Source organism: Chelonia mydas, chromosome 3 (assembly GCF_015237465.2).
Source record: "Chelonia mydas isolate rCheMyd1 chromosome 3, rCheMyd1.pri.v2, whole genome shotgun sequence".
Lineage (NCBI taxonomy): Eukaryota > Metazoa > Chordata > Testudines > Cheloniidae > Chelonia > Chelonia mydas.
The window spans coordinates 81,113,689-81,133,771 of NC_057851.1; the positions used below are offsets into that span (position 1 = coordinate 81,113,689).

General features: G+C 42.7%; 1 protein-coding gene across 3 annotated transcripts in view; it reads right to left on the reverse strand.

Moving 5' to 3' along the window:
- The window catches only part of AK9 (adenylate kinase 9), a 226,282-nt gene that overhangs the window by 153,424 nt on the left and 52,775 nt on the right, over positions 1–20,083 (reverse strand). For 2 of the 3 annotated variants that reach the window (XM_043542772.1, XM_043542770.1), the window contains exons 10-15: positions 19,786–19,884; positions 18,089–18,228; positions 17,827–18,007; positions 13,948–14,092; positions 9,815–9,946; positions 8,832–8,873 (exon numbers count right to left, since the gene is read on the reverse strand). In XM_043542772.1, the coding sequence (XP_043398707.1) occupies positions 8,832–8,873; positions 9,815–9,946; positions 13,948–14,092; positions 17,827–18,007; positions 18,089–18,228; positions 19,786–19,884 (739 nt within the window). Of the gene's footprint in view, positions 1–8,831; positions 8,874–9,814; positions 9,947–13,899; positions 14,093–17,826; positions 18,008–18,088; positions 18,229–19,785; positions 19,885–20,083 lie in introns of those variants that run through there. The other variant, XM_043542773.1, reaches the window with a different exon arrangement.

The window sequence follows — 20,083 nt, forward strand, 5'->3', positions numbered from 1 at the left end:
TACCTCTATAACTAGCCAAGTGATAAGAATACACCTAAATTCTTAGAGTATAGGCCTTTACAGACAGGCCTGAATATCTATATCCTAACAATGATTATACCTTTCCATAACTGTTGTTCTTCAAGATGTGTTGCACATGTCCATTCCACTGTAGGTACGCATGCAACTTGTGCACAGTTATCAGAGAACTTCCCTTCAGCAGTACCCACTGGAGAAGCACAAGTGCCCTCTGGTCCCTGATGCCACTGCACACAGATATAAAGGGTCACGTTGCCCACAACCTCCGTCAGTTCCCACTGGGAAGACTCTGATAGAGAAGGGAAGGAGGGCAGGTTGTGAAATGGACATGTGCAATATATCTTGAAGAACATATTATGGAAAGGCAGATAACCGTTTTTTCTTCTTCAAGTGATTGCACATTTCCATTCCACTGTAGGTGACTCGTATGCAGTTCGAACTGGAAGTGGACTTGGAGTCTACTTGAACAAGAATTGTAGCATCACTTATCCAAATCTGGTATCATCTCTAGATTGATGAGAGATGGCATAATGAGAAGCAAGTGTATGGAATGATGACCAGGTTGCCACCAGATTGCTACCCTACAGATATCCAGAATGGGAACACAAGTGAGAAAGGCTGCAGAAGTCACCTGAGACCTGGTCAAGTGACCCATCATTTTACTTGGAGGTGCAACATCAGCCAATTGGTAGCATAAACCAATACAGATGAAAATCTAGGCAAAGATCCTCTGGGTGGAGACTGGGTGGCCCATTACTCTATCTGAAATCACGATGAAGAGTTGAGATGAAGACCTGAATGGGTCTAGTCTGATCCTGGTAAAAAGCAAAACTCTTCTAACATCTAGAACATGGAGTTTTTCTTCTTCTTTACTTGAATGGGGCTTTGAAAATGAAGTTGGTAAAAAAAAAATCACTTGATTCATGTGAAATTTGGAAACCACTTTAGACAAGAACTTAGGGTGAGGTCAAAGGAAAACCTTGTCCCTAAAGAAAATTGTATAGGGAGGCTCTGATTCTAAAGCCTACCCAATTTAGTCTCTAAGGTGCCACAAGTACTCCTTTTCTTTTTGCGAATACAGACTAACACGGCTGCTACTCTGAAACCATTCTAAAGCCTGCAGCTCCTCTACTCTCCTGGCTGAGGTTATAGCAACCGAAAGCCATCTTCATAGACAGGTGTAACAGAGAATAAGTCGCTAGCATCTCAGAAGGGGGACTCATCAACTTAGCAAGCACTAAATTCAAACCCCACTGTGGAACTAGGTTATGAACCTGAGTGTATAATATGAGCAAACCCTTTAGAAATCTGATGGGCGTATGGTTTGAAAAAATTGATCAGTTTTCCACAGTAGGGTGGAAAACTGAACTAGCTGCCAGATGGACTCAGATGGAACTAGCAGTGAAGATTAGCTCTTTCAAAAGCAACAGATAGTCCAAGATATGGCAAATCGGAGCTTGAGCTGGGAGGATGCTTCTTTGTATGGACCAGATGCAGAATGCCTTCCATTTAGTAAGGCAAGTAGACCTCGTTGAATGTTTCCTGCTATTTAGCAGCACCTCCTGCATCCTCTTAGAGTAAACTCATTCCGAGGTTGTCAGCCATGACGCATCCCTGCTGTCAGGCAGCTGGTGTGAAGGTTGGGATGAAGGAGGTGGCTGTGGTCCTGGGAGATCACATCCACTTTTCTCGGGAGAAAGAGCGGAAGTCTTACTGATAGGGCTAGTAGAGTCAAAAACCAATAAGCTATTAAGAATAAGGTGAGTGGAATCTTGCTTGAATAAGACTTTGGGCAGGAGAAGAATGGAGGGAAGGCATACACCAGGACTTTTGACCAGGGAAGGAGGAAAGCATCTGTCAGCGAACCCAGGCTGGGACCCACACGGGAGCAAAAGAAAAGATGACATTTTTTGTTTTCTCTTGTTGCAAATAGGTCCACTTGGGCAGTTCTCCACCACTGGAAAATGGAACTGGACACATTTGGTTCACATTCACATGGTGACCTGCGAAAGACCTGCTCAGGCAGCCTGCTAGAGTATTTTGAACTCCCAGAAGGTAAGCAGCTTTCAGGTTGATGGAACTGGCAATGCAGAAATTCCAAAGGATTGCCTCCTGGCATAACTTTGTCAATTGACACCCTTCCCCAGCCCATTGCTTGTTTACATAGTTGATAGCTGCTGTGTTCTCTAAAAGTACCAGCAAATTTCCACTTAGGTCCTGGGGAGACCAAAGGCTTTGACTCTGAATGGGACCTAAGTGAGCTCCCCAACCTAGATCTAATGCATCTTGTGACTAGGGTGAGAGTCTGTTGAGGAAGGGCATAGGGAACTCTCTCGCAAACATTCATAGGTTCTACCATCAGCCTAGGGAAGACAAGACCTGAGCAGGTACTTGAACCACCATGAGTATATGTTGGCAGGCCAGTGAGTACACTGAGGCTATCCAACTCTGTAGATCTCTGAGGTGTAGTCTGGCATGCTGCACCATGTAAATGCATGCTGCCATGTGTCTTATAAGTTTGAGGCAGTTCCAAACTATGGTAACAGGGTGCACCTTTAGATCTAAAGCAATGACCTACATTGTTTAGAACCATGGCTCTAGCAGGAAAGCCCAGGTCTTTGTAGAGTCCAGGATTGCCCAGTGAATTCTATTCTTTGAACAAAAGACAGGATGGATTTCTCTGTATTGATTAGAAGAGCCAATACATCAAAAGTATAATGTCTATGTTGGAGGGTACCTGAGACTTGGTCTGGTATCTTATTAGCCAGTCGTCCAGATAAGGAAGAGAAAGTTACTCACCTTGTGCAGTAACGGAGGTTCTTTGAGATGTGTGTCCTTGTGGATGCTCCACTTTAGGTGTTGATGCGCCCCACTGTGCTCGTAGCCAGAGATTTATGGTAGCAGTGCCCCGTTGGGTTGCACATGCACGGTCCCCATCTCATGCCACTTCAGGCGGTTAACTGGTGCTGTGTGACCAATCCCCCCTCTGTTCCTTCTCTACTGCAGTCTGGTGATAGAACTCTGAAGCAGATGGTAGTGGAGTACCCACAGGGACACACGTCTTGAAGAACCTCCGTTACAGCACAAGGTAAGTAACTTTCTCTTCTTCCTTGAGTGATGTCCCTGTGGGTACTTCACTACCCGGAGAACAGAGCCCTCTGATGGATGGAGGGGGCTTTGGAGTTGAAGTAGTAGCAGATGAAAGTACTGTGTGACCAAATAGGGTGTCGGAAGATGCATGTTGTTGCAACACATAGTGCCGTGTAAACGTGTGTGGTGAGGTCCAGGTTGCGGTCCTACAGATTTCTGAAATCAGAACATTGTTGAGAAATGCTATGGAGGCTGATAGATTCCTGGTAGAATGAGTATGAATCCACGTAGGGAGTTCTCATTCATGCTGGAGATAACAGTTTGATACAGTCTGATATCCATTTAGATAGCCATTGTTTGGAAATAGTGTTGCCTTTTGATCGTTTGATGAGTGAAATGAACAGTTTTGGAGACCTGCAAAAAGATTTTGTTCTATGGATATAAAAGACTATAGCCCTGCTGACATCCAATGAGTGTAATCTAAATTGTCATCTGCTGTATGTGGTTTTGGAAAAAGCGTCGGTAAGTATATAGGTTGGCTAAGGTAAAAGGATGAGACAACCTTAGGTAAAAACTTAGAATGTGATCTGAGAGATACTTTATCTTTGAAAAGGATTGTATGAGGTGGGTCTGTCATGAGAGCTGCTAGTTCCCACACTCTCCTGGCAGATGTAATGGCCTCTAGGAATGCAACCTTCATAGAGGGTGTAATAATAGGTAGCCACGGGCTCAAAAGGGGCCTGGTGAGGGTGTGGAGGATTAAGCTGAGGTCCCATGGCAGGTTAGGGTTCCTAACTTCTGGATAGGAGTTGGAGAGACCCTTTAGGAAGTTTTGGAATCTAAACTCCTTTAGGAAGTGTTTAGTAAGCGGATGTGTGAAAATAGAGAATCCATCAACTTTATGATGAAATGTGGTGATGGCGGACAGATGTACATGGCTTGAACTCATGGAGAGGCCCGTTTGTTTGAGTTCCAGTAAGTGATCTAAAATGAGAGGTAAGGGGGCTGACAGAGATGTAGTCTGTTTGCGTTGGCACCATGAGTCAAATCGCTTCCACTTATGTACGTATGTGAGTCGGGTAGTTGTCCTACGGCTGTTTAATAATATGTTTTGTACCTCTGAGGAACATGTCATTTCAGATCCTGAGAGCCATGTAATAATCAGGCTTTGAGATGAAGACTTTCGGGATCTGGATGGATGATGCGACCTGTGTCCTGTGATAGAAGCCAAGGCAGAAGCGGGAGTGTGCGTGGTGGACAGACCACCATGTGGAGAAGGTAAGGGTACCATGTTTGTCATGTCCATGTGGGGCTATTAGGATTACTCTGGATCCGTCTTGTTTTATCTTGTGGAGTACACAGCTAGGAGGGGGGTGGGAGGGAAGGCATATAGGAGGGGAGCGTTTCACTTGATGAGGAAGGCATCGCCCGGACAGTGTCAACCAAGTCCTGCTCTGGAGCAGAACTGGCGGCATTTGGAGTTTTGTGTGGTGGCAAAGAGGTCTACTGTTGGGAACCCCCACATCTGAAAAATATCTAGGATTACCATGTACTCAACTCCCATTCATGATCTTGATAAAACTTCCTGCTCAGGGTATCTGCCATGATGTTCTGGCAGCCAGGTAGGTATGATGCTATAACATGGACGTTATGTTTGATGCACCATTGCCAAAGAGGCATGGCTTCTACATATAGGGAATGCAATTGCACTCACCCTTGTCTGTTTATGTAGAACATACAAGCTACATTGTCTGTGAGAATCTGTACCGTTTTGTTTTTGATTAGTGATAGGAAGTGAGAACAGGCATTTTGAACTGCTTGTAGTTCCAGCTGGTTGATATGAAGATGGGACTCTGCCATAGACCATCGGCCCTGTATAGAGTATCCATGGTTATGGTGAGCAATGGTGGATTCTATAGTAATGGCACCCCCCTGCTGACGTTGTCTAGATTGGCCCACCTTAATAGGGAATCCCTGACTGTATTGGGCATGATGATGAGCTTGTTTATGCTGTGCATGTGTGGGACATAATTTGTCTGGAGCCATGCTTGTAGATACCGCATGTGTAGTCTTGCATGTCAGACGATGAAGGTCGTGGCGGCCATGTGGCCTAGGATTTGTAGGCAAGTTCTGGCAGACACTTGTGGGCTGTTCTGTACTGTTGAGATCAAGGCGGTTAGAGTCAGAAAGCATTTTGTTCGTAGGGAGGCAGTTGCTTCGAGGGAGTTGAGGTCTGCTCCAATGAACTCCAGGCATTGGACAGGTATTAGAGTAGACGTTTGTACGTTTATGTGAAGTCCTAAGCTGGTGAATGTATTTATTGTATGTTGGGTGGAGTCTATGGCTATCTGTAGTGTTGATGTTTTCAGCAGACAGTTATGTAAGAAGGGGAATATCATGATTCCTTCTCTGTGTAGGTAGGCAGCTGTGTCCTGGAGTTAGGTTCCAAAGAACTTCCTTTTGGACCCCAGCTTGAATCCTGCTTAGCTATACCTTAACCAATCATTTTAAACTAAAGTACTACAAAACAGTATTTTTCACCAATCCTAACCCATTATGAAACAATTCTTTAACCAATCATACCCCACCACCTTAGTTGATTTAAATCTTGCAAAGTTAGTTATGCAACAGACCGAAACAATCAAAGAATCAGACAGAAACCATACAGATAAACAATGGAGAAATAGAGACCATAAAGGCAAAATAATAAAGTATAGATTTCACAAGCGCAACTGTTGATAAGTGATTCCTTGCCAGACAGAATGCTATCAAACACAGTTTTCTTTAAGCATCTTAAGATCTGTTTCTTTATCTGGCGATGGTGGGTACTATTAGGACAAGAGCGCCTTCTTAATGGCTCAATATTACATTGTTTTGGAAAGGACCTTACAGAAGGTCTGAAGCTGTTGGGAATGCTGTGGGCTTTCTTTTTGCTGCTAGTTTATGGATCTCCAGAGACTTAAGGGTTGCCCTTGAATCCTTAAGACTATGAAGCCTCTCTTCTGTTTTATTGGAAAACAGTGAGGGACCTTCAAAAGGAAAGTACTGAATTGATTATTGCACCTCTTAGGGAAGGCTGATGACTGTTGCCAAAATGAACACTGCATAGTGACGGAGAAAGCCGTAGCTCGAGATGCAGTCTGCCTCATCCAGGTTCGCCCGCAATGTTGTCCAGGCAGATAATTTGTCCTCCTCCACTATTACAAAGAACTCCTGCTTTGTCTCACCATGACGCTTGTCTTTGAACTTCAGGATATTACCTCATAGGCTGAAATTGTAGTGACCAAGCAGAGCTTGCTAGTTTGCAATCCTAAGCTGTAAACTTTCTGTGGAATAAAAAGTTTCCTCCCAAAAAGACCTAGCTTGTTTGCTTCCTTTCCCTTTGGAGTAAGAAGCCTAGAGTCCTTGCCTCTCTTTTTCATTGGCAGCAGCAATCATCAGGAAGCCTGAGGAGGGTGGTTGTAGAAATGTTCAAATCCCTGAAAAGCGACATAATAGCTCTTCTCCACCCTTTTAGCAACTGGAGGCAGAGAAGATGGGGTCTGCTATAAAATCCTGAGAGACTGCAGGATAATCTCATCAATAAGATGAGCTACCCTAGAGGGGCCGTCAGAGGCAAAAATGTCCATGAGCCTGTGTGACCTTTCCTGTACCTCTTTTGTTTGGATATCCAGAGCTGCAGCCATCCTCCTCAACAAATCTGGATGAGCTCTGAAATCATCAGGAGGGGGAGAGGTAGACTCATTCACTACTCCCTCATCAGGTGATGAAGAAGAAGAGGCTAAGTGTGTTGAGAGGTCCCTCCTCCAATTCCTCTACAGAAGACTACTGAGCACACGGTTCCATCTGCATGATACTGATCTTAGTACCAGGGGAGAGAAGATGATGACCATCCTGCAGATGCTCCTGGTGCCTAGCTGATGTATAGAGGTGGGAAGGGAGCAGAGAGGCTCGCTAATGTGGAGGGAAGACCCCAGGGGTCCAACAGGGCCATTGGTATTGAGGTAGGACTCAGCTATGTGAGGCCACTGGCTCTTAGAATGCTGAGGCTGTGATTGGTACCATGGCAGGCAGGCACCCTACTGGGGCTACTGGGCATGCTTGGGTCACAAAAGATTCCGCTTCAGAGTCTAATGAGGAGCCCCTTCCACACACCATGGGGGAACTGACCCCATTAGTACCAGAGAGCCAAGTTCTGACTCTGGAGAAGGAGATATGGTAATATCATTGCTGGCTTGCCTCTAGATGGAATCCTATTCAGAGGTGCCATGAGAGAAGAAGTGGTCAGTACACAACAGTGCTCTGGGGCTGAAGCTGGGACTGTAGAAGTGTGTAGTTCCAATACCAGTACTGTGCAAGGTTCCTGAATCCCAGGAGAAGACGGCACTGATAGATTATGGATCTCCCTGACTATCTCAAAAACCTCAGGTGTTGACAGCACAGAAAAGGGGTCCTGTGTCTGCACTACCGAAAGGTGTGCTAGTCATTCAGAGATTGGTCTCAGTGGACCCTTTCTGGTTCTGGATTCAGCAATCCCTCCTGGTTTATAGACTGCTCCTGGGGGTGCGACTTCTTTGAGTACCTTTCTGAGTCCATGTGTCCACTCAAAGCCTTTGTAGTAGACTTGGAAGACCCCAGTACTGAGTCTTTAAGAGACTTATGCAGTCTCTTCTTAGGCACCAGTGATTTGGATCTGCCTGTGGACTCCGTCAGATCAAGTCTAGCACTCCTGACTGACTTGGATGTTCTTGGCACCCATACAGAGTGGGAAAGTTACAACAGTGGATGAAGCATAGACTTCCTAAGCAGGTACTCAAGTCAGGCAGCCCTGTCCATTTTCGATTAGTATTTGAAACCTCTATAAATGTGACATTTGTCACTTAAATGAGCCTCTCCCAAACAAACACTTAAGTCAGCTGAGGTGTGGGTTATTCACTAGCATAGATCTGTTACATGAACAACAGGCCTTGAAGCCAGGAGAACAGGGCATTAGTTTGGTACCAAATTGGGTACCCAACTAGGCACTGGTAACCCTACACTAAAAAATACTAATCTAAACTTATTCTTAATACTAAAAACTTACACTACAGGTATTATATGCACTAACAAAGGGAAGATAAGTGGATACAAAGATCACAGCTCCAAAAACAACCACCACCACCATCGCTAGCAGTAGGAAGGAACAGAGGGGAATTGGGGGCAGCGTGACCCTTTATACCTGTGTGCAGTGGCATGAGGCAACATAGACCCAACGGGTACAGATGAGGGAAAAATCTCTGACAACTGCATGAGACTTGCGCATATGTACAGTGGAATGGACATGTGCAATCACTCCTAGAAGAACCCAAATTCTAGCTGTTTCTATGCATTCCATCTATAGTACATACATTAATTTCCATCTTCAATAATTTTAATATGTTGGTATATCTGTAAATTCTGAGATGTCCTATGTACCACTGAGGGCCTGATTGGTTCCACCATCCTTACTCGACATAATGGAGGGTTGCTGAAATGGACCCTGAGTAATTATATTAGATAAAACTCCCACCATTTAATCGCATATAAAATTGCTTACATGTCTTACAACACATGCAAATAGTGTCAGGCAGAGACTAAGGACTGCAGAATTGGCCCCAAAGTTTATATCAATTACATGCATGGTATATATTTACCTGAATTATATTTCAGACACTTATGGGTTAGAGTGTATTAATCAGTATTACCTGATGATTCACCTTCTTGTTCTGAAGAATTGTCAGTCTTTTCTGTGTGAACATAAATATTAATACCTATTAACAGTGCAACACTAATTCATTTGTTTATGTATAATTTAGTTAATTATACCTTTAGAATGTTTTTACATAACTCGTGTTTACACAGCTCCAACTTCCATTCCTTCACAGCTCACATCCCCTACACCCAAGTCATTCCCTACCCATTCCTTCCTAATACCCCATAACCTAAATCCATTACAAAATATAAAAATTTAGACAAAGTCAATGGCAAAGTATTGTAGCTGGATTGGTTGTGGAGGGTTATGCAGGTGCGTGAATTGAGTATGTGGAGAAGATATGAAAGAGATAGAGCTGGGTACTCAGCGTGTGTGAGCTGAGAAGGAGTATGTGGTGTGGAGGGATTGGTCAGTTATGAAAGAAAAGTAAGCTGGATTGTGAAGGCTGTGAGTTGAATGTGAAGGAAGTCTGAAACTGGCATGGACATGTGGAGATTGTAAGGAAGGATGAATCAGATGTGTGCCTTCTGGAAACATAAGAGTTGCATATGTATAAACAAAATAAAGTCATGTGAAGTATTGCCAGTGTATGCGCCATAGCCCTTAGTACTTTTTTTCTTAGCCACCTATGAAAACCTCCTATGCTGTAGAAAAAAAAAAGTTTATGGAAACTCCAGACTTTTCACCAAAATGCATGCCTAACTCTTATCAAAGTCAATGGGATTTTTTTGCACATGGAGAAATGTAGCATTAGTATCAAGAGTACCTAACCTCCTCACTGCTTTCAGAACAGACTGCAAAACTCACATTTTCAGTTTAGCTTTTCCGCAGAACAACAAAGAAGGAGATTTAAAATATTCTGACAATGGAGATGAGAAAAGGAGAAAGGGAAAGAAATATATTTTCTTTTTTGAATATAAGGCACTTTGATAGCACATAATGGTTGTGGGACAAAATAGATAAACATTTCTTTACCTTTGCTGGTGTCAGATCTTGTAACTCTACTCTGATCTTCCACGCTTCTTTCTTCCTCAGGCTTAGTGGTCTCACTTTCTTCATATTCATCTGTTTCTTTGCAACTACCAGTTTCTTGGGCATCTATTGCAGCTGTGAAAAATCATTACATTTACAGAAGTCAGAAGCATTTACAGAAGCATAAGACAAAAACACATTTCTTTGAAATTACTTCTTTGACCCTAATTTCAGTAACTATTTGTCCTGAATAAAAACAGAAGCAAAATACTGTACTTGAAAAAGTTAAAAAACAAAACAGAAAAAGCATTTAAAAACATTATACAGCACACTTGACGTGAGAGTCTCAATAATCTTGATAGAGTGCAAGGATTCTAAATATTGTCAAACTTATAGGTTGTTTTTTTTTGGAACACAGAATGTCCAAGAAATATGATGCAACTGCTGACTTCCTTCCTACAACTCAGCATGCTGGTAGCCTCCATGAAGCCAAGAACACTAGCAGCAGGGGCTTGGACAACAGCAAAAGAGGAAAACACAACACCTGCAACCCTTGGTCTCCTCCATGAAGTTAGAAATACCACCAGCCACCTCCATCATCCCCTCAACTCTCTTGTGTAGAGACATCATTTTCCCTCCTCAATTTTCTTGACACTGTGATCTGACAAGAAGAGGGTGCCCTTTGTACCCTGTTCTGAGGACCTTTCTTTGTGTGCTGTGCTATGACAGCTTTGCTTTTCTGATCCCCATGTGCATGATGGCCAAAAAAGTAGAGTAAAGCTGTCAAGAGCTGCAGAATTGGAGGTTTGGGATCTAACTGGAGGTGTGAGCCTTGTGTTCTCAGCTGTGATGGGCATAGGGAGATAAAGCAAGAGGGGACTGATATCTGTGTGAAAACCAATTGTTTAATACCTATTAACTATCAAACTAGTTCATCATTGGATCTTATTTAAAAGCACAGGGCAGTGGCTAACAGTTACCCTAGTTAGCATCTCATACTGTTTAGTACAGGTTGGTGGTTAACAGAATCAGCATGATCCATGTTCTAACCATGGAGGTTAACTTTTTTTGTAGTGGTCAGAAGTGGTAGGTGACTCAGCTATCCTTGTTCTAGTCAGTCAATGTGAGTTCCATGTAGAAAGTTTGTAGAAACACACTTCACACTGACATTCTTTAGCTTCATTCAGTGCACAAAATCATTAAAAAATGGAGAGGAGAGTGAGGCAAAAGATGATGAAAGGATATAGGACATTCTCATTAGTGGGTTGATATCTCAAAACCTTCAGGAAAGTTCATCGAAATTTGAATGGATGTTTTCATTGGTTACTTAATGTACTTCTAAAAAAAAGAGAGGGTTACTCACCTTGTGCAGTAATTGAGGTTCTTTGAGATGAGTGTCCCTGTGGGTGCTCCACTGCAGGTGTCGGTGTGTCCCTGCATCATAGGTCGGAGATTTTCGGTAGCAGTGCTCGGTTTGGGCACGCGTGCATAGTAGTCATCTTGTGGTGCCATTGGCACCCCATCTAGCGCGTGCATGACCTGCCCCCTTAAGTTCCTTCTTTACCGCAGAGCTCTTTTAGCGAACTCCGAAGTGGAGGAGAGAAGGGTGGCTAGTGGAACACATATCTCAAAGAACCTCAGATACCGTACAAGGTGAGTAACCCTCTCTTCTTCTACAAGTGATGTCCCTGTGAGTGCTCCACTTCAGGTGACTGTAGAGCAGCGTCCCACTATGGATGGAAGAGGCTTCAGATTTGCGTGTGTTGTTGCAGAGAGCACAGTAAGACCTATTATAGCATCTGACATAGAACTTAGAGTGATGGCATAGTGATTTGCGAAGGTATGCACAGAAGCCCAGGTAGCTGCCCTGCATATGTCAATTAGAAGTACATTGTTCAAGAAGGCTATAGACATTGCTATGGAATGTGTAGAGTGGTATTGTGTGGGGGTTTTGTGTTATGCAGTCGATAGCAAAGTTGGATACATGTAGAGATCCATTTGGATAGTCTCTGGGTAGATATTGTGCATCCTTTGGAGCGTTCTGTTGTGGAAATAAACAGCCTTGGAGATTTCCAAAAGGGCTTGGTTCTGTCTAAGTAGAACGCTATGGCTTGCCTGATGTCTAGTGTATGTAGAATGGCCTCTTGTGAGTTTCCATGTGGTTTGGGGTAAAATGTGAGGAAGTGCATCGGTTGATTTATATGAAAGGATGTTGATAATTTAGGTAAAAATTTTGGGTGTGGTCTCAATGTGATCTTGTCCTTAAAGAATATGACATGGGGGGGGGGAGGTTAGCCATTAGTGCCCCATTTTCACTCACTCATAGCTGAGGTGATCGTGACCAAAAATGCGATTTTCATGGATAGACGAAGGAGTGAGCAGATTGCCAAGGCTTCAAAAGGGGCTCTGGTGAGGCATATAAGGACAAGGTTTAAATCCCATGTGGGTGTAGGTTGTCAGACTTCTGGGTAAATGTTCCGTATGCAAGTGAGGAAGTGTTTAGTGACTGGGTGTGCAAATAGGTAGGTTCCCTCACACGTAGGGTGAAAGGCTGTAATAGCCACTAGGTGTACTTTAATTGAGCTTATGGATAAGTCTGATTCCTTCAGTTCCAGTACGTAGTCCAGTATCAATGGGAGTGGCGCTGTGACTGCAGTCAACTGTTTTGGTTGGCACCATAGTAAGAATCTCTTCCATTTTTGGAGATAAGTATTGTGAGTTGTGGATCTCCTGTTATTTAATAACGTTTCACTCATTCTGAGCAGACTAATTTGTAGTATTGGAACCACGTAGGAGTCACACTTTGAAATGAAGTTTCTCTGGATTTGGGAGGAGTATCCTGCCTTTGTTCTGTGAGAGGAGATCCACCCACAGGGGAAGAGTTCGTGGAGCACAGACCACTATGCGCATCAGGTAAGATTACCCTGTTTGTCCGGGCCACATTGGAACTAATCAGTATGATATGGGCCCTGTCAGTCTGTATCTTGTGAATTACTTGTGAGATTAATGGTATCGGTGGGAATGTGTACATGATTGACGCATCCCGGGTGATAAGGAAGGCATCCCACAGTAACTGGGGTCCCAGTCCTGCCCTGGAGCAGAAGAGTGGGCACTTGTGGTTTATTGATGATGCAAACAGGTCTAGAGGGAAAGCCCCATTTCTGGAATATTGACTGGAGTATTATCTTTATTTCCCATTTGTGCTCCTGAGAGAAATGTCTGCTTCGTGTGTTCTGGCACCTGGGGAGGTAGGATGCCGAGATGGTAATGTTGTAGAGTATGCACCAGTTCCATAGTTTCATGGCTTCAGTGCATAGTGAGTGGGAACAAGCTCCTCCTTGGCAATTGATATAGAACATGGATGCTATGTTGTCAGTCAGTATCCGGATTGACTTGTTCCATCTGTAGTACACCAGCCCTACAGTTGGTGAGCTTGGTAACCCCAGCTCTAAGGCAGTCCCCCAGGTGGACAGCCCTCGAGCCAGGGGCCTGTAACCCATGATCCCAGCAGCCTGCTAGGCGAGCTGTAAGGAGTGGAGGAAACATGGAACTGGGAATAATTTTTTAATGGAATAGCAAAAATTTCTAGCAAAACTGAAATTTTCACCTCTAAAATTTTGATTTTGTAGAAACTGAATTTTGTGCTGGAAAATCATTCTGATGGAAAATTCTTGACCAGCTTTAGTCAGAACAATATTTTGAAGCTCCTTAGTGTATAACAATCACCCTCAACTCTAGAACATTTATATTCAGTGTTCCACTTTGCCATTTCCCTCATTTGATCCCCAATGTACATACACATTTAGTTAATATTTAACATACGACTTCCTTAATATTCTAATTACAGTTTTTCTGGAAAGGATTCTGGCTTGAAAATAAAACTGTGGAAAAGAACACAGCTTAATACAACATAGCATAACCACAGAGTAGACATGGCTGTGTAAAACAGTCAAGCCCAAAGAGAAATCCCATGCTTTGTGTAATTACTTTCCAGAACAACTTTACAACTCTATAACCATGATACCATTTATATGTGCTGATAGGGAGTTTAAAACATTCCCAAATAGTAGCTGTTTTATTTTACTAACCTAAAAGCAAACAAGACAGCCCAAAAAGCTGGGAAACACCTTATTCACCTTGCTCTTTTAACATTTTTTCTACTTCCAGCTTATTTTTCACTTTTGTAATAGCAACATCTATTGCAGCAATACGAGCTTGCTCAATGATTTTTTCCTTTGCTTTTTCCATACATGGTTGAATAAGTTTGTCCATATCAAGAACCTAAAGAAAGTATTTGAAAACATAAAAATAAATCTGAATAATGAAATCTTAATAAAATGTGATACATAGATAAACATATGCATAGATTTAGGCACAGATAACCCAATTCTGCGATCAGTTACAATAGTGTAAATTTGGAAAAACTGCACAGATTTCAGTGAAAGCGGCATTTGTCTCATTGTTTGTTTGTGCAGTGAGTAATTTTCAAGTTGTTATGAATTTTTCTTCTCTTATGTGCAAAAGATAAGACACAGACTCCTCACACAATTAATGTAAATAACTGACAGGTTCCCCATAAGGGGAAAACTTAGGAGTATCATAATTGTAACCTTCAAAATAGGTTACTTTCCTGTAACTAGATTTCACAAAGTTACTGCATTTTTTCCACAAATCCATACATTTTGAATGTATACACTAATGAACCACTAAGAACATAAATCTAATTAAATGGTCTCAGCATCTCTCTGAAGAAGAGATGCAGGGGGAGAGAAGTGTAATCCAACCCCTGCAATGTGCTGAGTGCCTGCTAAAAACCCTCTAACCATTAAAATCAATGGGAGCTGTGGATACTTAGCACCTCTCAAACTCTGGCCTTGTATATTCAAGATACAAGATTAAATTTTGTTTCAATTTTCTCTATATCCTCCAATAAGGGCTGCCTATGCTCATACAGTCACAACATTTATACAGTTAACATAAGGAAAGATATTATACTAGTAAAAATAAATTGCTGCCTGACAGTATTAAGGTATATTACACTGCATAGTAAACGAGAGTTCTGACTATGTTTAAGCTCAACCCCTCTATGGTCCATACACAAAGCCCTCTAACACATGCCAGTATCCTCTCACAACACGGGCGGGTGGGCTGGCTCACCCAGGGGTATAAGTATGAGCCCATGTTCTGATGTAGCATGTGTCTAAGCCTACCCATTTAGCAGTGAAGATAGCAGTAGCAGAAGCCCATGTTGTAAGGCTTGTGTTCAATCTGCCAATGCTATCCCACAATTCTCTCCCCCAACTTCCCATGTGATTCCCTTGAACTGGAAGCAACCTCCTGGTTCAAATACAGCTCCTGGGCATTTAACCCTTCCCTTTCCATGCTGACTGTTCGATTGTTAACACAGTTATGCCTTGCTTGTTGCCCATTACCCAGCACACTAACTGGCCAGAAGAACACGCCAAGATACTGGCCAAGATGTGGTGTGAGGGGAGCAAGATCCATTACTTTTGCAGGAGTACAAGAAACCTGCATGTTTATGAAGCCACAGTAAAGCGGCTGGTGGTACGGGGGATCCACCAGACTGGTAGTCAGGGCTGGGAACAGAGTTAAGTACCACAGGACTGCCTATTGCAAAGTGAAGGATGGGAATGGTATGTCAGAGAACAACTCAGCTTGCTGCCCCTAGTATAGCAGTTCTCAACTGTGGTCCACCGTTTGTTCAGGGAAAGCCCCTGGTGCACCGGGCCGGTTTGTTTACCTGCCACGTCCGCAGGTTTGGCCGATCGCGGCTCCCACTGGCTGTGGTTCGCCGCTCCAAGCCAATGGGTGGTGCGGGAAGTGGCGCGGGCCAAGGGATGTGCTAGCTGCCCTTCCCGCAGCCCCCATTGGCCTGGAGCGGCGAACCGCGGCCAGTGGGAGCCACGATTGGCCGAACCTGCAGAAGCGGCAGGTAAACAAACTGTCCCGGCGCCAGGGGCTTTCCCTGAACAAACTGTGGACCACAGTTGAGAACCACTGCCCTAGTACAAGGAATTTGACTGGTTGTTGGGAACTGCACATAGCACAGAGTCTACAGTCCTGCATGACAGTCTGCTGAGCAGGGATGGCATGCTTATAAACCCAGGAAAAAAGGAAGCAAAGACAAGGGACGCTACTGGAAGAGAGCCCGGAGTTGCACAGAACAGACCACAGTGCTGCCGCCTGGCTCAGATCAGGCTACACAGGAGGATTAGATATCCTGGGTCAATAGTTGGAGGACCTGTTTGGGGATGACCCTGGGGAGCAGTCTGCAGAGGAATAAACAGCACAATAAGCCCCGGAGCCAGAACCTGGTAGGTAGCAGCCACCATTCTTAGTGTTATTGCTGTTAAGAATGGGAGGGATTTCCAAATTATGCCCAATATAATTGTCATTACATGCTGGGTGTGTGTGTGGATTTTGATTGTGCTGCGGCCAGTAGCCAAACCATTTTTCTGAACCACCTCAGCCTGACACCACTTGGGATGTAAGATGGATTCCGGGACTGGAAAAAAAATTAAACAAGCAGCAAGCATTAACTTTTTACTAGAAACACAGTTCTTGTTTGAAAGAGGTTTGGGGTATTAGCCTTCCGAAGCACAGATTCTTTTTTTTTTTTTTTTTGCATGTACAGTTCTGTTAATAAGTTGGCTATGCCAGAATGCCCTCCTGGCACAGTTGTAGTCTCCTGTGCTGCCTGGATTAATCAGTCCTATTTGCAGTGGTGGATGTATTTAGTTTCTGGGGCCACTGGTCATGGCATGCTGTCTGAGTTGTTGCAGTTCTTGTCAGGGGGGGCAGAGGTTCTGGTCTGGAGCCACTCCTGCCTGGCTAGCCCCTGGAGTTCTGCTTCTGAGGGTCTCCTCCCATCCTGGGGCCCTGGGCAAGGTCACTTGGGGGTTGCTTGCTTTGTTGGAGGCACACTTTCTGACACTATTCAGAAGAAAAACTAATGTTCCTCCAATACCAGGAGATACCTGGATTGTGCTATTCCAACCAACGAATGCTGAGAATTTTCAGGAAGAATGGGGAGCGGATCACGCTGAAGCAGATTGTTTCTTGGTGCCCTTCCACTATGGCCTTTAAGGGGATGGTCTCCTGAGTCACTGGTCCCAACAATAGTGGTGACCCATCAATCATCTCCACCAGGTCTGGTGCAGGTTTCGGCAGGAGGGAGAGCTGCAGGGTTTTGGCTCCTTTAGCAACTATAAAGTTGGCAGCAGCCCCACAGTCCATCATTGCTAGTTGTGGGGGGATATGCTGCACCTGCCCCAACTCCTGCAACTGTAGAAGCAACTGGAAATGCAGAGAGGTACCATGGTTCCCAGGTTGGGTTATGCTTGAAGACGGTGGGATGCTTCCAGAGCATGGAGTTCTGGTGATGCCCAGGCCAGACATGCCTACTGACTTGACTCATATTGCAGGGAGTGTGCAGACCCAAAATAGCTTAGCTGGATGTGTTTGTGGGCTCAGAGCACTTCTTGTCAAGTATTGCAGAATGGATAAACAAGTTCTCCCACAATACAACATAAACCAAGCTCTAGAGTCACTACACCTAGCAAGGGTGCTAAGAACCCTAGGCTATACCCCCCAGAAGCTACAGCATCATACTCTTCAATATAGATATGCTGGCCTAGATAAAGGGCAGATATGAGGTGTGTGTACCAATGCAAAGGACATGCTTGAAGATGAGCTTGGAATGCACAGGTTTGCATGCGCAGGTACATGAATATTGGTCTACTATGCGGTATGGACATAGCCTTAGTGGAATGAGTGGGTGGCACGTATCACTGTTTGAGATCAGACATATCGATAGTCTTCACATCAAACTGCTGTGACTAAAGACAATCCAAACAATATGTACTACATTTAAACAGAAGTGAAGAGCATATGTATGGTATCTTACATCTAACATCCTTACTACTATTCAAATAACATTCTAAAATCTGGAAGTCTAACCCTACAAGTTACTTAAAATATTTATATATACCCACCTTTCCTTTATATTTATTTGCAATCCAGTTACAAAGAGTTGTTTTTCCAGATAATGGAGGTCCAAATACTAATACTTTACAAGGAGGAAGTGGCATAGGTGGTAGCAGATAGGGACGTGGATTCAACATAAATGCTCTCAATGCTTCTTGAGATGAAAATAAATACATTTTACCTAGAAAACTTTAAAAAAAATTGAAAAATATACATGGTTAATCTTAAAACATAGATCTAAACACCCAAATCATACCAAATTCTGCTTACCTGACAGCTAAATCTGGAAGCCCCATTACAATGTTACCCTCTTTTAAAGCTACAGGACATGCTCGACCCCACCTGCTTCTACGCCATCGGTATCTAGGTGCTATTATTTTGAGGGATGAAAGAGTCCGGAAAAGTTCATCCTGTTAATTAGAACAACAATAAAAGTATATGTACCTTTTCCCCTATATTTTGTTTATGCCCCATTTTTTGTGGTTTATCATTTTGAAATATTTTCTAAGAAAGTGAGTATGCCCTTTTAAAGAATTGTTGCATTGTGCTTAGTAGCTATTTTAAAACCAAAATATGAATGTGAATTAAGTTTTTTTCAGACTAGCAGTACTCCACTGTAAGGAATAACTATCTGAGATATTTCATTTTTGAAAATAACCCTGTTTTTTTAAAAAACGATTTGTAGTAAAAATGAATATATACATTTTTAAAAGAGCATCAAGCACTAATAACTTATATTATATCTTCAGAGCTGGTATTACTAAAAGACTCAATAATAAACTAAAGGAAAAGTTTAAAATGCTAATTTAAAGAGAGAAAGTGAGTCATAGGAGACTGGGAGAAAGTCTTAAATACATTTGGCAGTACAAGTAATCCCTAGCGAAGGAGATTTGTATTGGGGGGGGCAAAGAGGAGACCAAAAGCTGAGGAGATGCAAACACCTCAGTTCTAGGTGTATGGAATGGAAATGCCAATTATAATATATTAATCATTTGACAGAACTATTTGCAAGACCTATCAAACAGAGGATGGGAAACATATCCATTACCAAAATTACTTTTTGTCTTTCTCAATACACAGGAACCTTACTCATTGACCAGTCACAGGATCTATTAAAGATGTATTCTGTGAAAATGTATTTTTTTTCCTGTAAAAGTAACTGTAGTTAGGAAGGTCTCACTAGCAACTTTTCAAATCTTTGATGATTTGGTGACACAACAGGAAAGATCACTGTGCATGCTTATTAGTATAAAGGATGCCAAAGGATGTCCGACTGATGAGCCCTAAGATTTGTCTGTCTGTAAGACATCTATGTTCTCAGTTGTACATAGAAGGGACATACAGGACTTATCTTTTTCAGGAGACCTCCCTACAGAAATGACACACAACGGTGAAGATAGAAGAGGTCAACACTAATCTACCTTATTTCTACTTTAATGTGGAAAGTAAAATGTGTCTGTTTTTAGGAACTGAGCACAGGGAATTTTTATTTTTGTTTTTTATCAGGTATGTCACAAAGCCTCCAGGGGAAAATGGAAATGGTATGAAACCAGCCTGCTGATGGGATTTTTATTCTTTGACCAACATTTTCTTTCAACAAATCTGTTTTTATGAAGGATTTTCTCTACGTTTTTTCAAAATAGGTCCAGTCCAAAGCCTTCTTAATCAGATCCAATACTTTTTACGATTAAAGGCATACGCTTCCCATACTTGTTTTATCTAAGAATATTTACTAAAGTTCTGATCTGTACATGGGTAGGTGTGAAACTCATTTTTTTAAATCCACTTATTTGCCACATTAGCACCCTGTAGATGCCTCCAGTGCTTGAATTTATAATCTTTGATGATAAAGCAGGGTGTTTAAAACAAAGTTATCATAGCAAAAGTACATAATATAAAGGATAATGCACAAATACTGTAATTACTGTAGGCAATCAAATTTCTAGAAATGCAAATATCACACTTACAGTTTCCATCCCCTCTGAGAGCTCTTCTTCTGGGTTTTGAAGTCTGGTTATAAGAGCTCCATTTCGAAGGCCCATGGATTGAAGCCGGGCTATCACTGACTAAAGAAAAAAATTATCTTGAATAAATTAACATTTAATATTGTTTTTGTGATCGGAAAAGATCCTTGATGTGTTTGAAAATTATAACTTGGTATTTATATATTGCCACTATACACAGCATTCAGGGCCATCCTTAGGATTTATGGGGCCATACGCAGTATTATTAAACTGGTGCCCCTATGCCCGAGGCAGCAAAGAA